This window comes from Rhamphochromis longiceps, linkage group LG19 (assembly GCF_057381845.1).
Source record: "Rhamphochromis longiceps isolate RC_006_pf linkage group LG19, R_longiceps_female_GT1.1, whole genome shotgun sequence".
NCBI lineage: Eukaryota > Metazoa > Chordata > Actinopteri > Cichliformes > Cichlidae > Rhamphochromis > Rhamphochromis longiceps.
The window spans coordinates 8,275,358-8,296,911 of NC_140575.1; the positions used below are offsets into that span (position 1 = coordinate 8,275,358).

At 37.6% G+C, this 21,554-nt stretch overlaps 1 protein-coding gene across 2 annotated transcripts in view; it reads right to left on the reverse strand.

Moving 5' to 3' along the window:
* Window positions 1-17,319: 17,319 nt before the first annotated feature.
* exoc3l4 (exocyst complex component 3-like 4) overlaps window positions 17,320-21,554 on the reverse strand; it is a 36,213-nt gene continuing 31,978 nt past the window's right edge. For both annotated transcript variants that reach the window (XM_085390549.1, XM_085390548.1), the window contains one exon: window positions 17,320-20,242. In XM_085390549.1, the coding sequence (XP_085246675.1) occupies window positions 20,023-20,242 (220 nt within the window). In that variant the 3' untranslated portion in view covers window positions 17,320-20,022. The remainder of the gene's footprint in view (window positions 20,243-21,554) is intronic.

A 21,554-nucleotide genomic window follows, 5' to 3' on the forward strand; every position in this document is an offset into this window, starting at 1 on the left:
CTAATCGCCTGAGCCAAGGTGTGAAACTGGGTGTGGGTCCCAATCAGCCAGAGTTTCGGGTGTGTTCATTGTGAAACCTGGCCCCACCTTATCATGCGAATTCCTGAGGTCAGATGGCCCAGGATGTGAGTGGGCGTTAAGGCGTCTGGGAAGGGATCTCAAAACTGGATTATAGATGGCAGAGAGTTGGTGTCGTAAACCACCGCCTCTGTTCAAAGATGGTCGCTCACAGTGGACATAGATGGCTTCTTTCACTCCTCTTTCAAACCATCTGTCCTCTCTGTCCAAAATGTGAACATTGGCATCCTCGAAAGTTGTGATAGAAGCTGTGATAAAAGCTGTGATAAAATGTTCACATTTTGGACAGAGAGGACAGATGGTTTGAAAGAGGAGTGAAAGAAGCCATCTGTATGTTCACTGTGAGCGACCATCTTTGAACAGAGGCGGGGGTTTACGACACCAACTCTCTGCCATCTATAATCCAGTTTTGAGATCCCTTCCCAGACGCCTTAACGCCCACTCACATCCTGGGCCATCTGACCTCAGGAATTCGCATGATAAGGTGGGGCCAGGTTTCACAATGAACACACCCGAAACTCTGGCTGATTGGGACCCACACCCAGTTTCACACCTTGGCTCAGGCGATTAGAGGATGATCAGGGGGTCCTTTTGTCCCTCTGTGGGGGGTTACTCCCACTAGGTTTATATCTGGGACTCTCCACCATTTGACCTTAGAACTGAAGAAGCTTCTCGGATGAGAGGTGAAACGTCTTCAAGTAACTTAAAGAAGTCCAGACGCTTTTCTTTGCAAGCTCCTTTGACTACGATGACCTGGATGACTGAGAACCTTCACAGACATCTTCCACTTATCCTTATCTGAGGGAGCATGTCCCAGCTATGGATATGCATATGGTGAGAGGCAAGGTAAAACCTTAACAGATCACCACTTCGTCTTTCGAAGAGCTAACACACAAAAGTTAATCACCAACTAACTAACCATGCTAAATGCATGTGTTTGTATTGCGAGGGGAAGTTGCAGTACTCAGAATGTGCAAACTCCACACAAAAAGGCCCTTCCTGCTTCCTGCTGTCAGGTAACCATTAACCACCATGCCATTGTGCTACAGTCAAAAAAAAGAAGCATGATTTTATTTACTTTATATGCACAGTCTGTGTAAAAAATGTAATATCTGTTGTTCAAAAGAGCAAACCCAGTCAACATGAAAACTCCAAGTAAATCTGCTATCACTGTAAACACCAAACTACTTATCAGGCTGAACCTGTACAACAGAGTGACCACGGATACTCCAAATTTCTCTCGGGTTTTCTTTCCGTTCAAAACTAACACAATGCCACAAACTGTCATTTATTGGAAATCATCATATCCGTTTTCTTGTGAAGCAGACTTGACCTTGGAACAATCATATGAGTGTTTAAAAATAGTTCTGCATGTGCTTAGCCAAGACTTCATTTTTAGAAAGTGCAAAAATATAGGAGCTCTAACACAACCTTGAGCAGCACCAGTACTCATTGCTTTCAGCTGGGTCACAGTGTTATTGACTTTAAATAAGAATGATACAGTTTAATGATTAGGAGGGTACATCCAATTATTTTAGCTTGTGGAAAAAAGAAAAGAGTAGATAGCATTAAATGCAGCGCTAAAATCTATAAAAAGCAGCTGAACATAAGCTGTGATCTTCAAGATGTTTTAAAACAAAGTGCATAATGCTATGTTTTGTGTGCTATGTGTATGTGCATAATGCTATGTGTGCTTCTCTCAGGACTTCAGACATTCTGTAAGCCTGTTTTAGTGATGCTCGAGTCACATTTAAAGGATGACAGGGCTCTTGACATTGTGGAGAAAACACTGGCACAAAAATACCCCTGACTGTTATGGTCTTTTTATATGTGAGCAGCAGCTAGCAATGGTTTGTGGTTAGTGATCAGAGGTATATCTAGAAGACTGGCATGGACAGCAAAGAGAGAAACTATGAAAGGAGACCAAGAGGCAGGAATACAATCACCAACTGCAACAGAAACAGAGCAGTCTCTAACAGGGGCAGGAGGGCGAGGAGGGGGTGTTGTTCTGTTTTGTCAAATAGCTAGATGATGAGTTAAAGACTTGCTTAACCTCTGCGGGGATTATTGTTTTATAAATCAAATGTTGTTTTTGTGCCATTGCCACGTTCAAATTATTTTAAAGCCATTGCTTTGGATTATGGTTGAATATCCTTTGATGAGGAACACATAACTAAGTGATGTGGCATAGTGGTGATGTAAAGGAAACATACTTGAATGGGTTCTTTATTAGGAAGATACACTGTGGTTTGCTAGCTGATGCACACTTGTCAATGGTCAACATGACTGGCAAGGGACTCATAACAGCATGTAAATTACCAATTACATTTTCCATCCACCTGTTAGTGCTGTCTTTGTGTCGCGGTCTTGCAATGGTCAGTAGTTTTGATAGGTTGGACTATCAACATCCAGTCTCCACCAGATTGTTATCTGTAATAATCAGGTTTCGTCATGGCTCTAGTTCACAAAGCGTTCTCTTGGTTTCCAGTCTTTACTACATGACTTCTGAGTGCACACCCCTTTAATACCCACTGACCTGTGAAGTTGATCTATTTCATCTGGAAGATTCTGGCCAAATACTTACCAGTCATTTGAATCACCTTACCACAGAAACCAGACATATCATCATATCATCATCAGCTTTTTAGCACCGTTAGGCAATCTTTGACATATAACTTGGCCTGGACTAATTCTCCTCTCTCCCAAAGTTGCCCTCTCGGACTGTCTGACCAGTTTTTTCAAGCCTTCTCAGTTTCTCAATTCCAGAAATAAAAACTTTGAACTATAAACTGTTAAGTCTTGGGTCCTGCTGAGGAGTCTTCAAGCCAGTGCTGTTGTAACACTGTATGAAAGATGAATGTCTTTCTTATCTGCAAAAGTTCAGCTCTAGTTTGAGGACGTGCTTCTATTTCAGTATTTCAGTGCCTTTATTAAGCCAGTTCACTGCTTCACAATGCCACTCTGACAGCGGAACAATGATCTGAGTGCGTGTATTTTATAGTTGGTGAAATGAGTGTGTGTTAGTGCTAATATGGTACAATATGGCTAAGAGCCTACATTAGAGCAAATAAGAGCGTAAAACCTACATTGATAGAATGACAGAGGAAGCAGATGCCACAAAGCAGGCAGTGCTTTTCAAAGTAGGGTGTTAATAGCACCTAACTTTGAACTTAGGGCCTGTTTATGCTAATCAAACTATTCTAATTTTTCTAAAATTACAAAAAACCTCCAGCAATTTCACTTCTAAAATTCAGATTTCTCAGATTTGGAAATTGCAGGTTTCTAACATTTATGTGACCTAAATTTGTAGGATACATTCCATAGCTGTTTGATTAATGTGCAGCTTATCAAACAGGTTTAGGGCGGTTGTGCAGAATGTAGTTGACTCATATGATGTAGAAATTTTGTTAACGTTTGTGCTACATTTGCATTTAAACCTCTGTAGTGGAGGGAGTGTGTCTTTCTGAATCACAGAAGCTCGTCAGAATAAAAAAGTCCATATCGACAGATGGGTTCCGACTAGAGCTGGGCGATAGAACGATAACGATATGTATTGCGAAATAACTTTTTCTCAATAGAAAAATTAAACTATCCGATTGTTCAGTCTGACGTCACTAGCCGTGTCTGGGCCTAAACTCTGCTGCAGGTCCACATATCAAATGATCACTGTGGCATTACTGAGAGTTAAAACACTGTCTTAAGTCTTTCATCTTTAATAAAATTATCAGCGTTATCTACCAGGTGTAACAACTGAGTTTAACATCCAGGCATCCATGAAAACGGAATTTATGACATTTAACGGAGTTAGAAGTTAGCAGGAAGTTAGCTCGCTAGCTTCCATCTAAATACAATATAGCATGTCCTGACTGCGGGGTTTTGGAAACAAATTAAAATGTACAGCTTTCTTATCACTTCCAACATAAATGAAGACAGAAAACTAAACAGCAGTGACGTTTGTAGGGTTACTGAAGTTTGGCTAGCTGGTCATGATGTGCTACGTGACCGCTAGCGACACAGCTATGTTAGCATAATATAAACAAGCTAACTTTTTTTCCACTCGATAAAAGTTAACGTGAGTGTTCTCAGTGGTCAGGAACAAATGTAATCGCATGGCAGGATGCTGTAAAAGGACCAAACTTCAGCCAGGAGAACAACTGAGATAATCCATCCACAATACGAGGTTAGTCATTCATATACTGCTGCATGGGCTGGGCTGTAGTTACATCCTAAGGTTTTAAAAACTGAGCTTAAATAAATGATTAGCGGTAATAAAAGCCGAGGGAGGTCAACAGTGATCACTGACTTTTTTTAAGGAGCTTTTTGAGATTAAATAAAAGAAAATACAAAGCATTAAACATGTTAACAACACAAAAGCCATATAAAATGCACACTACTTTAGGCCCGGAAGTAGGATTCGTCACGTCATCACTTAATAATCGGATTGCGATAGGCCTCACCGCTCTTGTCCTCTTACAAAAAAAAGAAAAAGAAAAAAAAGAACAGCCAATCCAAATTAAGTAGCGCAGAGCCGAACCAATCACAGCCGCAGCGTCACGTCACGTGACTTGTTACGTACAGCACAAGTGCCAAGCCGCACATGTGTATTTGTTTGGGAAGCAGCCAGCCGCCGTGCCGCCCGGGTAATGGAGGAAATGAGTGTGCCGACTAGAGAAAAATCAACCGAGAGAGTGACCAAAGGTTACCGAAGAGAAAACAGATGATGGTTCCAATGCTGGAGAGATTGTTGAACAGAAGAGCCATAGAAGTTCTGTAGCGTGAAGGTATTTCGGCTATTTAAAGTCTAACAAAAAACAGAGTAGCGCGCACTGTAAATTGTGCCGAAAGCAAGTCTGGAAATACAATAAAGCGGTGCATACTCAGTCTCTGACTGGAAGCGCTAATTCGTCATTCGGCTTTTGTCAGACTAAAGTAACTGTTAAAACTGTTTGAAAAGCTAAGCTATACAACAAGGAGAGATTGAGAATTTCATTTTAGTTCTCAGTTTATTTGATATTGACAAAAGTTAGTCAATTTTGTCTGTTCTTCTGTAAAACAAACTAAGATTTATTTTTAGAATTAATATTTTGTTTCTAAGTGGAATTGACAATTTAGTCTGTTTTGTTTGTTCTATTTTGAAACTTAAACGCTTTAGCGGCTACCTTTGTGTAGTTTGCAATATTTGCCTTATATTTTATTTTGCAATATTTGATTTATTATGGGAAATAAATATTTAAATCAAAACAAGCTGCTGATTATTTCACATTTTACTTGTGAGCAACAGCACATTTAAATCTTACAAATATAGTTATTTGGCTTATATCGTGATATAAATGAAAAAAACATATCGTGATATGAAAAAATCTTATATCGCCCAGCTCTAGTTCCGACCCAGTGCTTTGAGTTGAATATATTTTGATGGTTTAGGATTTATGTTTAAGTTCATTTAGCTGTCTTAAGCTCATTCTGTTTGGCATAGGTTGCCCTGTTGTAGTTCATTGTTTATAAGATTCCCCTTGTGTCTCCCTCACCCTTCATGTGTTCCAGTAATGTCTTTGTCTCCTGTCCTCTCCTCTTGTTTACATGTGACACATTCCTTCTGTCATGTGTGTTTCTCCCACCATCATGTTCTGTTAGTGCTTTGTTGTGTCCATGTCTCATGTCCGGTCCCCTTTTCCCCTCTGTATGTTTTTAAGTGTACGTGTTCTTTGTCTGTCCGTCATTTCCAGTCCACGTCTATCTAGGTTTCCTGTTTTATTTTGACAGTCACGAGTTTTCCACGTTCAGTATGTTTAGCTTTGCTTTCCAGGTCTCTCTAATTATCCGGGTTTAGTTTTATTATGCTTAGTTTTCCCAGTTCAGGTGATCTTCTGTTTAGTTTATTATTTATGTTTCTCCTAGTTTGTTGTTTCTGCCTTAATAAATGGCGCCCTTTTAGTTACTTCCCGTTTTCATCTTCTGTGGTCTGCATTCGGGTCCTCACTTAAAAGAATCCAAACGATCTGTCTACGCATATCGTGAGAATGTCTGTGCATATACACACAGAGACGCAACAAAATCAAGTCAAGACCATGTATTTAGGGATCTTATCTTGCAGTCGTTGTCTTTCGATTCTCTCTGCGTTTGCTTCACAGCAGGAAGTTAGGAGGGAGGCTTTTGATCTTGTTACACTGATGATCAAACATTAAAGGATGTGAATAACATCCGGATGGCATCTGAAAACTCCCTGTGGATGTAATAAATGTTGTGATTTGTCTGATATCTGTCCATTATATCTTATTTATTATAGGTTACTTAAAAATGACTGCAAACATAGTAACTGAACCAAATGGCCTCCATGATTAAACAACTTATCCACACAGATAAGTTCATCTCATTGGCAGCTGTCAGCTGATGGCTCAGTCAGTAGCTTTTTGCACATCCAGCTTTTAAATTTGGTTTAAACAACTTATTTAAGCTGCTGTAGTTTGGTTTAACATTTGGCGAATAATATACGTATTATAGGTTTGTTTTTTTCTTTGCATGTTTTTGTTTATTCCTGTAAGTCTTTGCAAAACTAGACAACTAAACTATTTTTTCCCCCTTTTCATGGTCACTGATTAGAACTTCCTGTGTTTTGTTGTTTAGTCTGTTGTTTATCATTTTCTTTGCTAGATCCTTTTACTAGATCCTACAAGCTCATTATATGAAAGTCTGGAGACTTGTAAATTCGCATATATTTATTCTCTGTCTCACTTTCAGTTTTTAAATGTGTCAAAGCAAAATAAACGAAGTCTTAAGACAAAGCAGAGACAGCAAAAGATTTACTTTAAAACCTTGCTTAGAGTTATTAACTCAATTTAACATGCCTCCACACGTGAAGTTTCACAATGTTTCTCTCTGCTACTCTACTTGATCCAACTATTGAAATTCGTTCCTTCCCAGAAAATGATTTCACAATTCCCCCACGATGCTCGGAGCAAAAAAGCGTAATTCACTGCATATGCAGAACATTTAATAAGCTTAGTAAGAAAGCAGCCCATGTATTAACTCCTGATTTGCCAGATTGTTAGAGGTTAAAACATTTTTCACTAAGTTTAATTTGGGTAATAGAAATCTGTGTTTGGATTAACGTCCTGAGATTTATCAGTCAGAGAGACTTTATTTATCCTCAAGGGGCAATTAAGATAGATGATACCTTGCCAACCGTACATACAATACACAAACATCACATTGGGGAGACAAGTCAGGCACCGGCCAGTCGATCGCACAAGCAACGACCCGAACCGAAACAATGGAAAATGCACAAAATGAGGAAAGACGAGGAGAAAAAAGAACTCCCCCCAGACTGAGCTCCAACAGGGAGATCAGTTTGAGAACATGAACATGAACCATCACATCTCACAACATAGAAGACTAAGCTTCGAAGGCGTTTGGGGGGGGGGGGGGGGGGGGGTGTAGGTCTGTGTCAGTGTACATGCGTATGTGTGTGTGTTCCATGTTCAGATGAGAGAAAGTGTCCCTTCACTCGGTTAGGCAAAAGTCAACAATCTTCGGTTGACGTGGGTGGCCTTGAATGAGGGGGAAGACTCACAACACAGTTTTGTTTTCTAAGGGAGAATTTTGTTATTCCCATCAGCTTTTGCCTTGAGCATCCAGCTGGCGCCAGGGGGGCCGCATGAGATGAAGATGGCAGTTGTTTTGGTTAGTGCGAACAAACTGCTTCCAGTTTTACAGTTGGTCTAATATTAATCACTGGTTACCAGGTCTCTTAATTGTGTGGATGCCTTAATAGGCATCCACACTATTGAGTTCCTGTTTCTCTTTATTCTTTATTATTCCGGGTGTTTCCGTACACTTTTCGCCGTGGATCTACTTCCACAATTTTTGTGCTATTTTCACCGTTCAAACTCTAAACTGTTCTGCTCTTTCTGCTAATGCCGGCTATGACTTTTGGTGTTTATTACTATTATACTTTTTAAAATATTACACTTTTTTCCTTTAATTTGTCCCATTGAAATGAATGGGAAACTTCCACAATTCTGCTAAAACTTTCTTGTCTTTGAAACTTAACTACTGCCTCATACTTTCACCTAGAAACTTCATTCAAACTTTAAAATGTTCTCAAATGATTTGGCTATTCCTGTATGATTCAGCTTTTTCAGATCTTCTACCGTTTTAATCTTATCCCTCTTTGAGTTTTCAGTTGCAAAATTGTGATTTTTCAGAAAATACATGCGTTGCTATGGTTGCTATGCAATTAACTCAGAGGGGACAGTGAAACTGTTTGAATTTTCTCTTCATGTCCAAACAACTTCTTGCTACTCGCTCAATTTCCACTCAAGCCCCACAAATTATACACCAAAACGTAGGTATTTTTGCTGGCTTTCAGAAAATGTCACTATCATTGTTGTGGGACTCATAGATATTTTGCAAATCTCCTCAGAGTAACACAAAGTCAGAAAACTCTCCATATAAACTCAATGGAGAGTTTGTTCAAAATCACCGCTGGATTTCTCTAATGAGAGGCATTTTCAAATTGTCATATCTCCTTAACGAAGCGAAGTTAAGACATGAGGCTTGTCCCCGTATATGTTCAGACACTCCTGACGCTCACAATTCAAGAATTTCTTTCTCACCTATTACCGTTCTGAAATGAGTTGGACTTGTTTGAGGGTAGGAAATTTGTCCCTCGCTCAGATTTCATCAGATTTCAATCTCTGGAAATGAACCACTTTTTTCTCTCATCATATCTTTTTGATGGATTTCCACAGAGCCCTGAAAATTTCCATGACTGTTCACCAAAGCCTGCTGTTTCTTACGGTGAAAGAATGATTTTGATGCTCCATATAGATTTAGAGTTACCAAAGGTTGTTTGAGCGCAAGTCAAGGCAGTTTTTGCTTCGCCTCTACTCAGTTACAGTGTATTACAAGTCATATATCTTTAAGAATTTATGTTTTATCTCTGAATTATGAAGACCTGAAGATTCCCCCATCTCTTCTGAATAAAACGATGCCTGAATGACCGTTCTAGCCTCTACGGTTAGGAAATTATGGCCATTTGTTCGAGGGGAATCCTGAATGTCAGAAATACACTGAAGAAAACTCACACCTCTCTCTGTGTCTGTGTGTGTAAGGGCTGACTACAGCAGGTGCAGCTAATTTAACTGACCTACATATACCAAGCCCAGACTCTCCACAGCTCCTGTTCCCTTTACTGTCTGTGTATGTGTGTCTGTGTATCAATATTTCTCCTATGTTTAGGTATTACTCCTCAATCATAGTATTTCTGCTAAAGCAAAGTACTTCTACTACATCTAAGTACTTTTGCCAAATCATAGTATTTCTGCTAAATCATAGTATTTCTGCCAATTCATAGTATTTTTGCAAAATCATGGTATTTGTGCAAAATCATGGTTTTGGGGCCAAATATTTCTGTTATTTTATAATATATGTGCTGAATATATTATATGTGCCAAATCATAGTATTTATCCCAAATTATAGTATTTATGCCAAATTACAGTATTTCTGCTAAAACGCAGAAATAGTACCTTTTAGCAGGAATTTCTACCAAAAGATAGTACTTCTGCTAAATCAGAGTATTTCTGCTAAACCAGAGTATTCCTGCCAAATCATAGTATTTGTACTGAAACATGGTACTTCTGCCCAATCATAGTATTTATACCCAATCATAGTATTTCTGCTAAATCATAGCATTTGTGCCAAATCATGGTATTTGTGCAAAAACAAAGTATGTCTGCAAAACCATAGTATATCTCTTATGTTATAGTATTACTACTAAGGCATAATATTTCTGCCAAATCATAGTATGTGTGCCAAATCGCAGTATTTATACCAAATCACAGTATTTGTGCTAAAACATAGTATTTCTGCCATATTGTGGTATTTGTGCAAGAACATTGAACTGTTATGTTATAGTATTACTACTAAGTCATAGTATTTCTGCATTGTTATAGTATTTGTACTAAAACGTAGTATCTCTGCCAAGTCATAGAATTACTGCAATTTCATAGTTTTTTTTAGGAAATCTGTTATGTTATAGTATTACTACTAAGTCATAGTATTTCTGCCAAATCACAGTATTTGTGCCAAAGCATCGTATTTGTATGGAGTCATAGTATTTCTTCTAAATCATAGTATTTCAATCAAATCTCAGTAGTTGTTGTTAAAACGCAGTATTATTGCCAAATCATAGTATTTGTACCCAATCATAGTATTTCTGCTAAATCATAGCATTTGTGCCAAATCATGGTATTTGTGCAAAATCATAGTATGTCTGCAAAACCATAGTATATCTTTTATGTCATAGTATTACTACTAAGGCATAGTATTTCTGCCAAATCATAGTATTTGTACTAAATCATAGTACTTGTGCCAAATCATAGTATTTGTTGAACATCATAGTATTGGAACCAAAACATAGTATTTGTCCCAAAGCATCGTATTTGTATGGAGTAATAGTATTTCTTCTAAATCATAGTATTTCAATCAAATCTCAGTAGTTGTGTTAAAATGCAGTATTATTGCCAAATCATAGTATTTGTACCCAATCATAGTATTTTTGCCAAATCGTGGTATTTGTGCCCAATTAATAATTCTGTTATGTTATAGTATTACTACTAAGTCGTAGAATATCTGTTATGTTATAGTGTATCTGCGGAATATAGTATGTGTGCCAAATCGTAGTATTTACACCAAATCACAGTATTTTTGCTAAAACATAGTATTTCTGCCATATTGTGGTATTTGTGCAAGAACATTGAACTGTTATGTTATAGTATTACTACTAAGTCATAGTATTTCTGCGTTGTTATAGTATTTGTGCTAAAACGTAGTATCTCTGCCAAGTCATAGAATTAATGCAATTTCATAGTTTTTTTTTAGGAAATCTGTTATGTTATAGTATTACTACTAAGTCATAGTATTTCTGCCAAATCATAGTATTTGTACTAAATCATAGTACTTGTGCCAAATCATAGTATTTGTTGCACATCATAGTATTAGAACCAAAACATAGTATTTGTCCCAAAGTATCGTATTTGTATGGAGTAATAGTATTTCTTCTAAATCATAGTATTTCAATTAAATCTCAGTAGTTGTGTTAAAATGCAGTATTATTGCCAAATCATAGTATTTGTACCCAATCATAGTATTTCTGCTAAATCATAGCATTTGTGCCAAATCATGGTATTTGTGCAAAATCATAGTATGTCTGCAAAACCATAGTATATCTTTTATGTCATAGTATTACTACTAAGGCATAGTATTTCTGCCAAATCATAGTATTTGTACTAAATCATAGTACTTGTGCCAAATCATAGTATTTGTTGAACATCATAGTATTGGAACCAAAACATAGTATTTGTCCCAAAGCATCGTATTTGTATGGAGTAATAGTATTTCTTCTAAATCATAGTATTTCAATCAAATCTCAGTAGTTGTGTTAAAATGCAGTATTATTGCCAAATCATAGTATTTGTACCCAATCATAGTATTTTTGCCAAATCGTGGTATTTGTGCCCAATTAATAATTCTGTTATGTTATAGTATTACTACTAAGTCGTAGAATATCTGTTATGTTATAGTGTATCTGCGGAATATAGTATGTGTGCCAAATCGTAGTATTTACACCAAATCACAGTATTTTTGCTAAAACATAGTATTTCTGCCATATTGTGGTATTTGTGCAAGAACATTGAACTGTTATGTTATAGTATTACTACTAAGTCATAGTATTTCTGCGTTGTTATAGTATTTGTGCTAAAACGTAGTATCTCTGCCAAGTCATAGAATTAATGCAATTTCATAGTTTTTTTTTAGGAAATCTGTTATGTTATAGTATTACTACTAAGTCATAGTATTTCTGCCAAATCATAGTATTTGTACTAAATCATAGTACTTGTGCCAAATCATAGTATTTGTTGCACATCATAGTATTAGAACCAAAACATAGTATTTGTCCCAAAGTATCGTATTTGTATGGAGTAATAGTATTTCTTCTAAATCATAGTATTTCAATTAAATCTCAGTAGTTGTGTTAAAATGCAGTATTATTGCCAAATCATAGTATTTGTACCCAATCATAGTATTTTTGCCAAATCGTGGTATTTGTGCCCAAATAATAATTCTGTTATGTTATAGTATTACTACTAAGTTGTAGCATATCTGTTATGTTATAGTGTATCTGCGGAATATAGTATGTGTGCCAAATCATAGTATTTATACCAAATCACAGTATTTGTGCTAAAACATAGTATTTCTGCCATATTGTGGTATTTGTGCAAGAACATTGAACTGTTATGTTATAGTATTACTACTAAGTCATAGTATTTCTGCGTTGTTATAGTATTTGTGCTAAAACGTAGTATCTCTGCCAAGTCATAGAATTACTGCAATTTAATAGTTTTTTTTTAGGAAATCTGTTATGTTATAGTATTACTACTCAGTCATAGTATTTCTGCCAAATCATAGTATTCGTGTGAATTTGTATACTGTAATATCACTGTATTATGTAGTGGCTAAGTAGGGGCTGTTTACTAAGTGCATCAGTGTAAATAGGTCATCTCTTGTGTTGGAGTGCCCTCTTGTGGCGCCTTTTGGGTAGTGCCTTAGTAAACGGGAACCCTGTAAAAAGTGGCATCAGACTGATTTGTAGTGGAGGAATTTGTTACCAGTTTTCTTAATCTTTAATCTGTATGCATGTTGTAATGCATACCCTGTTCTTAATCATAGAAACCACACCATATCACCTCTCCACATCCTCCTACTGTATGCCATACCTCCCTGTACCATCCATCTGACCGCAATAAACTCCACCTGTGGTAATCTAATCCCTGGATGTCAGCCTCTCCTTCTGACCGAGGATAGTTATAGTATTTGAGCCAAATCATAGTATTTGTGCTAAAACATAGTATTTCTTCCAAATCATAGTATTTGTGCCAAAGTATAGTATTTCTTCCAAATCATAGTATAACTGCACAATAAAGGTTCTTGAGCCACATCAGTGTTTGTGCCAAATCTTAGTATTTCTTACTGGGTCAGGAGGTCAAAATACATCAATGACCTCCTGACCCAGTATGAACCTTCCAGATCCCTCAGGTCATCTGGATCCGGTCTTTTATCAGTTCCCAGAGTCAGAACCAGACACGGAGAAGCTGCATTCAGCTTTTATGCTCCTTATATCTGGAACAAACTCCCAGAAAGCCTCAGATCAGCTGAAACACTCAGTTTATTTAAATCCAGGTTGAAGACTCACCTGTTCTCAGCTGCATTTGAATAAAGCACCAAATCCACACTTTAAGCTTAAATTTCAAAACTTACATTTAACTACTGATTTTATCTACTGTTCTGATTTTATCTGTTTTGATTTTATATACTGTTTTGTTTGTTTGTTTGTTTGTTTGTTTGTTTGTTAATTAGTTAGTTAGTTTATTTGCTTGTTTTAATCAATTTTAAATCATGCTTTTTATTTGTTCTTGTTTCTAATGTCTCTGTAAAGCACTTTGAATCACCTTGTTGTTGAATTGTGCTATACAAATAAACTTGCCTTGCCTTGCCTTCTAAATCCTAGTAATTCTGCTCAATGATAGAATTTCTGCTATGCTTTAGTACTTTTTTCCTAGATTGTAGTACTTCTGCTAAGTCAAAGCATTTCATGTAAATCATAGTATTTCTACCAAGTCCCAATGTTTCTGCTAAATCATAAATAATGTTTTAGTACAAATTGTATGATTTGGTGGAACTTTCTGTGTTCCAGCACAAATGCTATGATTTGGCAGGAAAAAAAATATTATTTAGTATAAATACTAAGTTTTAGCAGAAATGCTATGTTTAAACTTTAAAAAATTCTGCTATTTCTGCTGATGTGTGTTATGACTTTTGACCATTGAAATGAATGGAACACATTATCAATGTGGTCACTGATTTTGCATGATGGGCTGAGCTGTGCTTTACCTCAGTGAGATAAGCATCCGTTCTCAGACTGAGAGGCCTGGGTTCAAATCCAGCTTATGGCAACATTTCTTTCACTTAACAGTTAAACTTTTTTTAAACTCTTTTCAACACAAATTTCATTTTATTCACCCCTTTTCAGCAAAATTTTCAGTTTTTTTAACCCCTTTTCAGCACAAATCCAAACTTTATCAGCTCTTTTTCAGCAAAAACCTCTTTTCAGCAGAATTCTGCTCATTCAACTCTTTTCAGCAAAATTTTCAGTTTTTTCTGCTGTTTTCAGAAAAAAACTCTTTTCAGCAGAATTCTGCTCATTCACCTCTTTTCAGCAGAAATTCTGCTGATGGAACTCTTTTCAGCAGAATTTTCACCCCTTTTTTTTTGCCCAAATTCTGCTAGCACAATTGTCAATCTCTCCACCTTTTCTTTGTGAGAAAGTGTTTGGCTCAGTGAGCTAAATAGCTGCCCTTTGATCAGGAGGGCCAGGTTCGAATCCTGCTCAGGGCATCTTTTTTTTTTTGTTTCAACTTTTTCAGCTTTTTTCAGCAGATATCTTCAGCCGTTAAGGCATCCACACTGCATTTTCGCAGGAAATGCAAATTTTTCTAGTTCCTGTTGTTCTTCAAGATCTTATCCATATTGCGTTCAATAAACACAGTCTTGAGTACTCACAGCCCTCCCAATGTATATCATGTCGGCCAGCCTTGTGGGATTTTGAACAGCTGTAGCTGCTTCTTGTTCTTCGATAAGCCGGTTCCGAGCCAGCTCCAATCAGCCAGAACTCTGTTATCGTAGTTCCAAATCGGCAGATCTCGTTCAGTGTCCTCCATCGAGAGTGTCGCCAGACACACGACGCAACCGACCATCGAGTATCTGGCAGCCCACGTCTCTGCAGGACAAACGGGCTCTCCCAAGCCCAGGAGGGTGTCAGTTTCATCATGGGACCAGTTGATCAAATCCATAATTCTTCTTTAAGTCTGGGAGACTCTCTTAGGGTTAGAGAATAAGCGAGCCTATACAAAAGACATGAGAAGCCAAGCAGGAAAGATAAGGGAGAGGGAGAAAGTGCAACTGCCTCCGTCAAGAGCCAATGTTTTATCTTCTATCTCTTGAAATGGGCATCAGGTCTTGTTGATCACAGAATGATATGGTGGCTGTGAGATAGTTTACTTAGAGCTGTGGTAGTGGAACAAACGTTGATGTGGAGGAAGGCCAGACATTAAAGGAAGAAGGCGAAAGTTCATGGGGAGGACATACCAGCTTTTGAGGAACCTGTGCAAAGGCAAAATGACGCCATCCAAAGTCCATTATGGATACAAAGTATTGTGTAAGCTATAACTCTGAAGTTGTGGGATTTGGTTGCTGAACTGCCATTCAGGAAGTGAACCATCTTTCCATGGTGGCCTTGTTGCATTCTGTTTAAGAAAGTTGTCACTATTCGCTGTATCAGATCGTTTAGATCAATTTATACTTTGATGGACTGCCTAATTTTGAAGACTCTCCCTCAACTTACTGAACTAACTTTAACTAGGAACCAGTAAATTCAGATCTTCCTTTAAGATCCAGTTTGCATGTTTTCTGTTTGATGTATTCAGAGGACCAGAAATTTGGCAGTTGTGGTCAACGGTGCCCTGCTTTCATGTTTCATCCTAAAAAAAAATTCTGTATGGTTGAAATTGAATTGATAAAGACAAGAGACATAGAGTTTAGTGCACATTTAGCATATATGTTATTAATTACATAAACTGACAGGATAAAAGAAAAACAGTATAGAGAAATCAAACTCATAACTGGTGTCTGTTTGTGTTTGAAAGGTCTTGATGCATGCTCAATCATCCAGGTAAGAAAATCCCAAAAAGTTGTTTCTGTTCATCTGAACGTTGAGTTTTCAGTGGAAGAGATGTTTCGTCACTCATCCAAGTGACCTCTTTAATGTGGGCTGACTGCAGGTTTCCCCAACCTTATAAACAGTACATTTGCACAATGACTGAAACTATCACCACCGACGAACAATGGGCTGTGAGGTCAGTTCCTTGATCAAGAAACTCACCTCACAGCCCATTGTTCAAGTCATTGTGCAGGTTACAGCTAATAAGGTTGGGGAAACCTGCAGTCAGCCCACATTAAAGAAGGCCCTGTGATGAAACGTCTCTTCCACTGAAAACGCAACGTCCAGATGAACAGAATCAACTTTTTATGGCTTAATTTTACTGAAAAAATGAATTTGAGTTTAAGCAATAGAACCGCAATAGCAACAAAAAAAGATATCACTTAACCTCCTTTGTAGCCTTAATAATATGGATGCTGCAATTTCCACCATTTTTAAAAAGAAAGAAAGTTCATGTGCTCTGTTAGCACATCCCCCACAAATGTGGCATCATTAGAAAGCCCATGATGCCTCCTTGATCGTGCAGCAGGATTCATATAGATAAATTAAGAAATGGCCCAGAGTCAAATCCCAGACAGAAAGCAAAAGATAATTTCTGGGTCTTAGGAGGTTAAGCCTTTTATTAAGGAGTGGGACAATAAATGACTCGTGACTTGACCCTGGTTTCACATTCCTAGCCATGTAACTGGGAAGGAAAAGAACTTGTCATTGGCATATTTGCATGATAGCTTAGTTTTAGCACCACTTAAAGAAGAAGAAAAAATGCCTGCAAACGCAAACTACATTAGTCATTACATTTCTTTATTTCTCTGTGCACAGCATTCCTAAGGCCCCACTTGTGCATTTCTCTGAGTATGAGCTCTGGACTTTTCTGGGCCAGTGCGCTAACCTGATCATTTTCTTTTTCAGCACTTCTGTTGATTTGGATCATTGTCCTGCTGCATGACTTCATTTCAGCCAAGCTTTAGCTGTCAAACAGACAGCCCAAGTTCTCAGCCCACCCCCACTGTGCTTGACAATTTATATCTTTTCTTTTCTTCTTTTTCATGTGACTCATTATATTTATATTGGCTGCTAATCACATTTTGAATGAAAAAAGTGTTGATTTAAGTATTTTGAAGAAACATCCTGGGAACCCTCAGAGAAATTGTACAAACAGCTCCAATGTGATTACTTTTTTAAAAGTGAGAGGCAAAAATATGGAAGTACAAGGAAAAAATCTTTGCATTAAAGGACTCAGTCAAGTGAAAGTTTCTGTTCAAGGCGAGTGATTTTGCATGTATGTACTCTGTAGCCTTTTGAGCAGTGTACATTGGGAAATGAGGGCATGATATTAATATTAACATCCTATTGCTTCCATAAATAAGCAATAATGAGACAGCATTGGATGATTTATTGTGCTTTGACAAAAAAAGACTGACCTGCCTGTAATAGAAGCAAATTGTCCATGAATGTATTTATAGGTTTGTTTGTTTTTTTGTTTACAGTACGATCATTAAGTGGTGGATGCTGGAAGTCATAGATTACAATAGTTGCCAAGTAGTGATCGGTGTGGGAGAGGGATAACATTGTACACTCCTCAATTCATTATGTTTTGCTAGCAAACAGGAAGAAGGTGAAGTGGTTTCCTGAAAGTACAAACATACATGGAAACTTTGTGCAATACTAACAAACTTGAAAGTCAATATTTGGTATGACCACCTTTATTCTTCAACACAGCCTGAACTCTCTTAGGCAGCTTGTTTGTCGTTTCTCTAAGCAATCTTCAGAAATAGTTGTCCAGGTTTCTTGAATGACATTCAAAGTTCTTCTTTGGATGTTGGCTCTCATGAAGCTTCAGCAAACAGTAGATGGATCAACTAAAGTGTCAGATTAATCGCTCAGGTCCTGTGTCAGGTCTTTGCTGGATTTTCTCTTATTTCTTAGGGACATGACTTTCAGATAACAATTATTTGTTGTAGATTGTTTTTTTTAAGCCTGTTTTGTCCTCCGCTTGCCCAGTTTCCTCAATTTTTTTTAAGGACATGAGAAACCATTTTTGTTGGTGCAAAATGTGTAAACTTCTGCATTTTGTGTTCAGCTACACAAATTGGCACATATCATGTTTATATGACAGGCCGGTAGTAACAATGTTCCTAAATATACAATTAACACAGGTTCATCATGCTTGAATGATTCATAGGTCAGTATTAAAAATACATTCATCTGAAAATAGTCAGATACAATGACGGGACTGAAAATGAGTGAAAAAGCAGACAATATCCACAGAAAAACTTTTAAAGGCCCACAGAAGGGGGTAAAAGTGATGTGCAAGACCACTTTCAGAAATTAAAAGACTCGCTGGAAACAAAATATAAAGTAACAAGAAGCAATGCAGCTGGATTAGCAGGGGTGTGACTTGCGAGTACTTGGGAGACTCGGTCAGAAGCCTTGCAGCGGTGTTCTGTAAAACAAACAGGAGGACGAGGAGGCCTTGCATATACAAGTGAAGAAAGGATTACAATAGTCCAAACGAGATCAAACAAATGCATCTATGACAATTTCCAGTTCTAAGCGTGAGACACTGTGACTCAGCTTAGAAATGTTTCACAAGTGATAAAAACAGGAGTTAACCAGAGATTCAACATGAGCATCCAAAGTCAGGGCTGAGTCAAAAGTTACGCCAAGATTCCTGACAGAAGGTTTGGCAAATGTAGCAAGAGGACTTAAATTTTCCATAACCCTAGATACAAATGTTTCAGCCATCCAACCTCTAACGGAGTCTATGCATCTATGCAAAATCTGTAGCTTGCATAAGTTTCATGAAACTTTGAGGGAATAAGAATGCATTTTTTACATATTCATTTTGTTTTCTTTGAAAAAGATGTAGTGCGGTAAAAAACGTGCAGGATTTAGTTATTTGCTTTGTTAGAACCGATTTTATTATACTTCTTATATTTCTTCTTTAGTCACCCTTCTTGCTCACTATGTGTTAACAGACCTCTCTGCACTGAATCATACTTCTTCTTAATCTCTGGCTCTCTTCCACAGCATGTCTTTTGTCCTGTCCTCCTCCTGTCACCCCAACTGGTTGCGGCAGATGTCCGCCCCTCCCTGAGCCTGGCTCTGCTGGAGGTTTCTTCCTGTTAAAAGGGAGTTTTTCCTTTCCACTGTCAGCAAAGTGCTTGCTCATACGGGGTCATATGATTGTTGGGTTTTTTTCTGTATGTATTATTGAAGGGTCTACCTTACAATATAAAGCACCTTGAGGCGACTGTTGTGATTTGGCGCTGTATAAATAAAATTGAATTGAATGCTTGACATAATATTGAGTATTGATTGATTGGTAAGTTAATTTATTTCTTATGCACGTGTAGTGTTCATTTCATTTTTTTGTAAAATTTGTTGAAAACAAATTCAGGTTCTTTGGTGAACATTAAGCAAAAAAACTGCACGTGCCAGTTACTGGAAAACACAAATCTCACATGGCCAGCAAATATTTATCTTTAAGTCTTAAATACATATACTTTTTATATACTTATATACATTCGCACTGCGGCAAACACGTCTTTTGTTAGCTTCATATTATCCTGAAGAATGTTTTACACAAATGCACATAAATTAAACACAATTTAGTTTTGATCTCCTAGTTTACACTGTCATTATATATAACACATCAAGTATGAACAGTATAAACACAGTCCACTGCTCACATGACCAGCAAGAAGCAAAGTACAAACATAAGTTCACATTATAATCACCTGTTGCTACACTCTAGAAAAGATCATTGAGTGAGCTTTAATTTAACCCTATCAGTAGAAATAGATTTTTAACTCAGTGAACAGCGAACTAACAAATATCTCTCAAATCATGTTTGCTTTACTGACGAGAAATTAGTTCAGTCTGAGTGATACATTCATTTTGGTCCGAGTTATTTGTATCTTATCACATAAATAAACAAGAAACAAACAAACAAACAAGCACCCCCCAAACAAAAACAAACAAACAAACACGTGACATAACAAATATCAGTAGTGCAAAGTATATAAGGCTTTGGACAGGTCACCAATACCAATCCACAGGTGACACACTTCATTACACTCTGTGGTGTTACACCTGCAGTGTTTTCCTAGTTGTCTGGCATCAGAAAGCTGAAGCAGGAGTAAGGGAAGTTGGACAGGCAGTTTGTGTTGACCGTAACCTGCATATTACTAAATAACACTTGGTTTCTGTCACTACTGGCAATGTTCCCTTCCCTCTTCAGTGCTGTGAGTCGCCGGAGGATCAGCTGGTGTTCGTGGCCCCTAATGAGCCCCCTGAAGTACAGAACAGCAACCAGGTGCTTCTTACTGCAAGTGGAGAACAAGATCAAAATGCTTATTAATTCCATATTTATTAATACTATTTATATTTATTTTAATTCATTAGTTAACCAATTTATATTAATTCCATTGAAAGTCCAGTTTACCTGAACCCCCCCCCACCACCAAATAAAAACACCAAGTATTTTTTGTAGGCTGTTGAGTAGTTGAGTGTATTAACTAGGGGTGCAACGATATTCGTATCGATATTGAACCGTTCGATACAGTGCTTTCGGTTCGGTACGCATATGTATCGAACAATACAATTTTTTTCAAATTTTTTTTTTCAATTTTTTTTTTTTTTTTTTTTTTTTGTGTCCCGTTTGGATCTATAGCCATCAGAATTGTTGTCTTGAGGCCAAGAAAGATGCCAAGAGGATTTATTTTAAGTGGATCATCATATTGGTCCATTTGATTGACCTTTATTATAATTATGAATTTATTTTATTTTCAGTTGCAAACGGGACAGACATGACTGTGGGATAGGACAGGGGGAAAGAATGAAAGAAAGAGGGGGAGAGAACGAAAGAAAACCAAAGGGGAGAAAAAAAAAAGAACAATACAAAATTTGTAATTTATTTTATCAACTTTCCTTCTGACGATGCTGTCTGTGTTGAGCGCTCAGTGAATCTGCATTTGACTACTCCGCCTAGGCTCGAGAGTGCAGCCTAGGCGGAGTAGTCGAACGCAGATTCACTGAGCACTCAACACAGACAGCATGGTCAGAAGGAAGAGCGCAGGGCAAGCTAGCGAGACAGAAGTGGACCTCCCCACCCTCATTCAGATCTGGCGTTTGGAATTATTTTGGTTTTCATGTGACGTATGACCCTGAAGGTAAGCGAGTCATGGACTAAAGTAAAACAGTATGTTGGATGTGCCATGCAATGCTCAATTACATGGGTGGGAGCTAGTGTGTTAGCGCAGTTAGCTCGTTAACGTGTTGGCCGTCTAGCCCCTCTGTATAGGGTAGCTCGTTAACGGAGATTTGCCGTGTTGTGGCGTTAAGGTTATTTCAACGAGATTAACCTGAAAGCACTAGTGGGAACACAACGAATATGACTGCACATTTACACCGACATCATCCTAGTGCAAAGACAAAAACAACAAGCATGCATGCTACAAACTTTAGCCGAGTCATTTAGACAGCTGTTAGCACAGGATTCTCCTTATGGAGACCTGATATGTTTAATATGCTGCTGAGAATATAGCCCAGAAGAAGCGGATAGTATAGCTTTTATTTTGGAAAGAGACATTTCTCTGTAATAAACTCTCTTTTCCAAAGATGAGTGATTCCTCAATC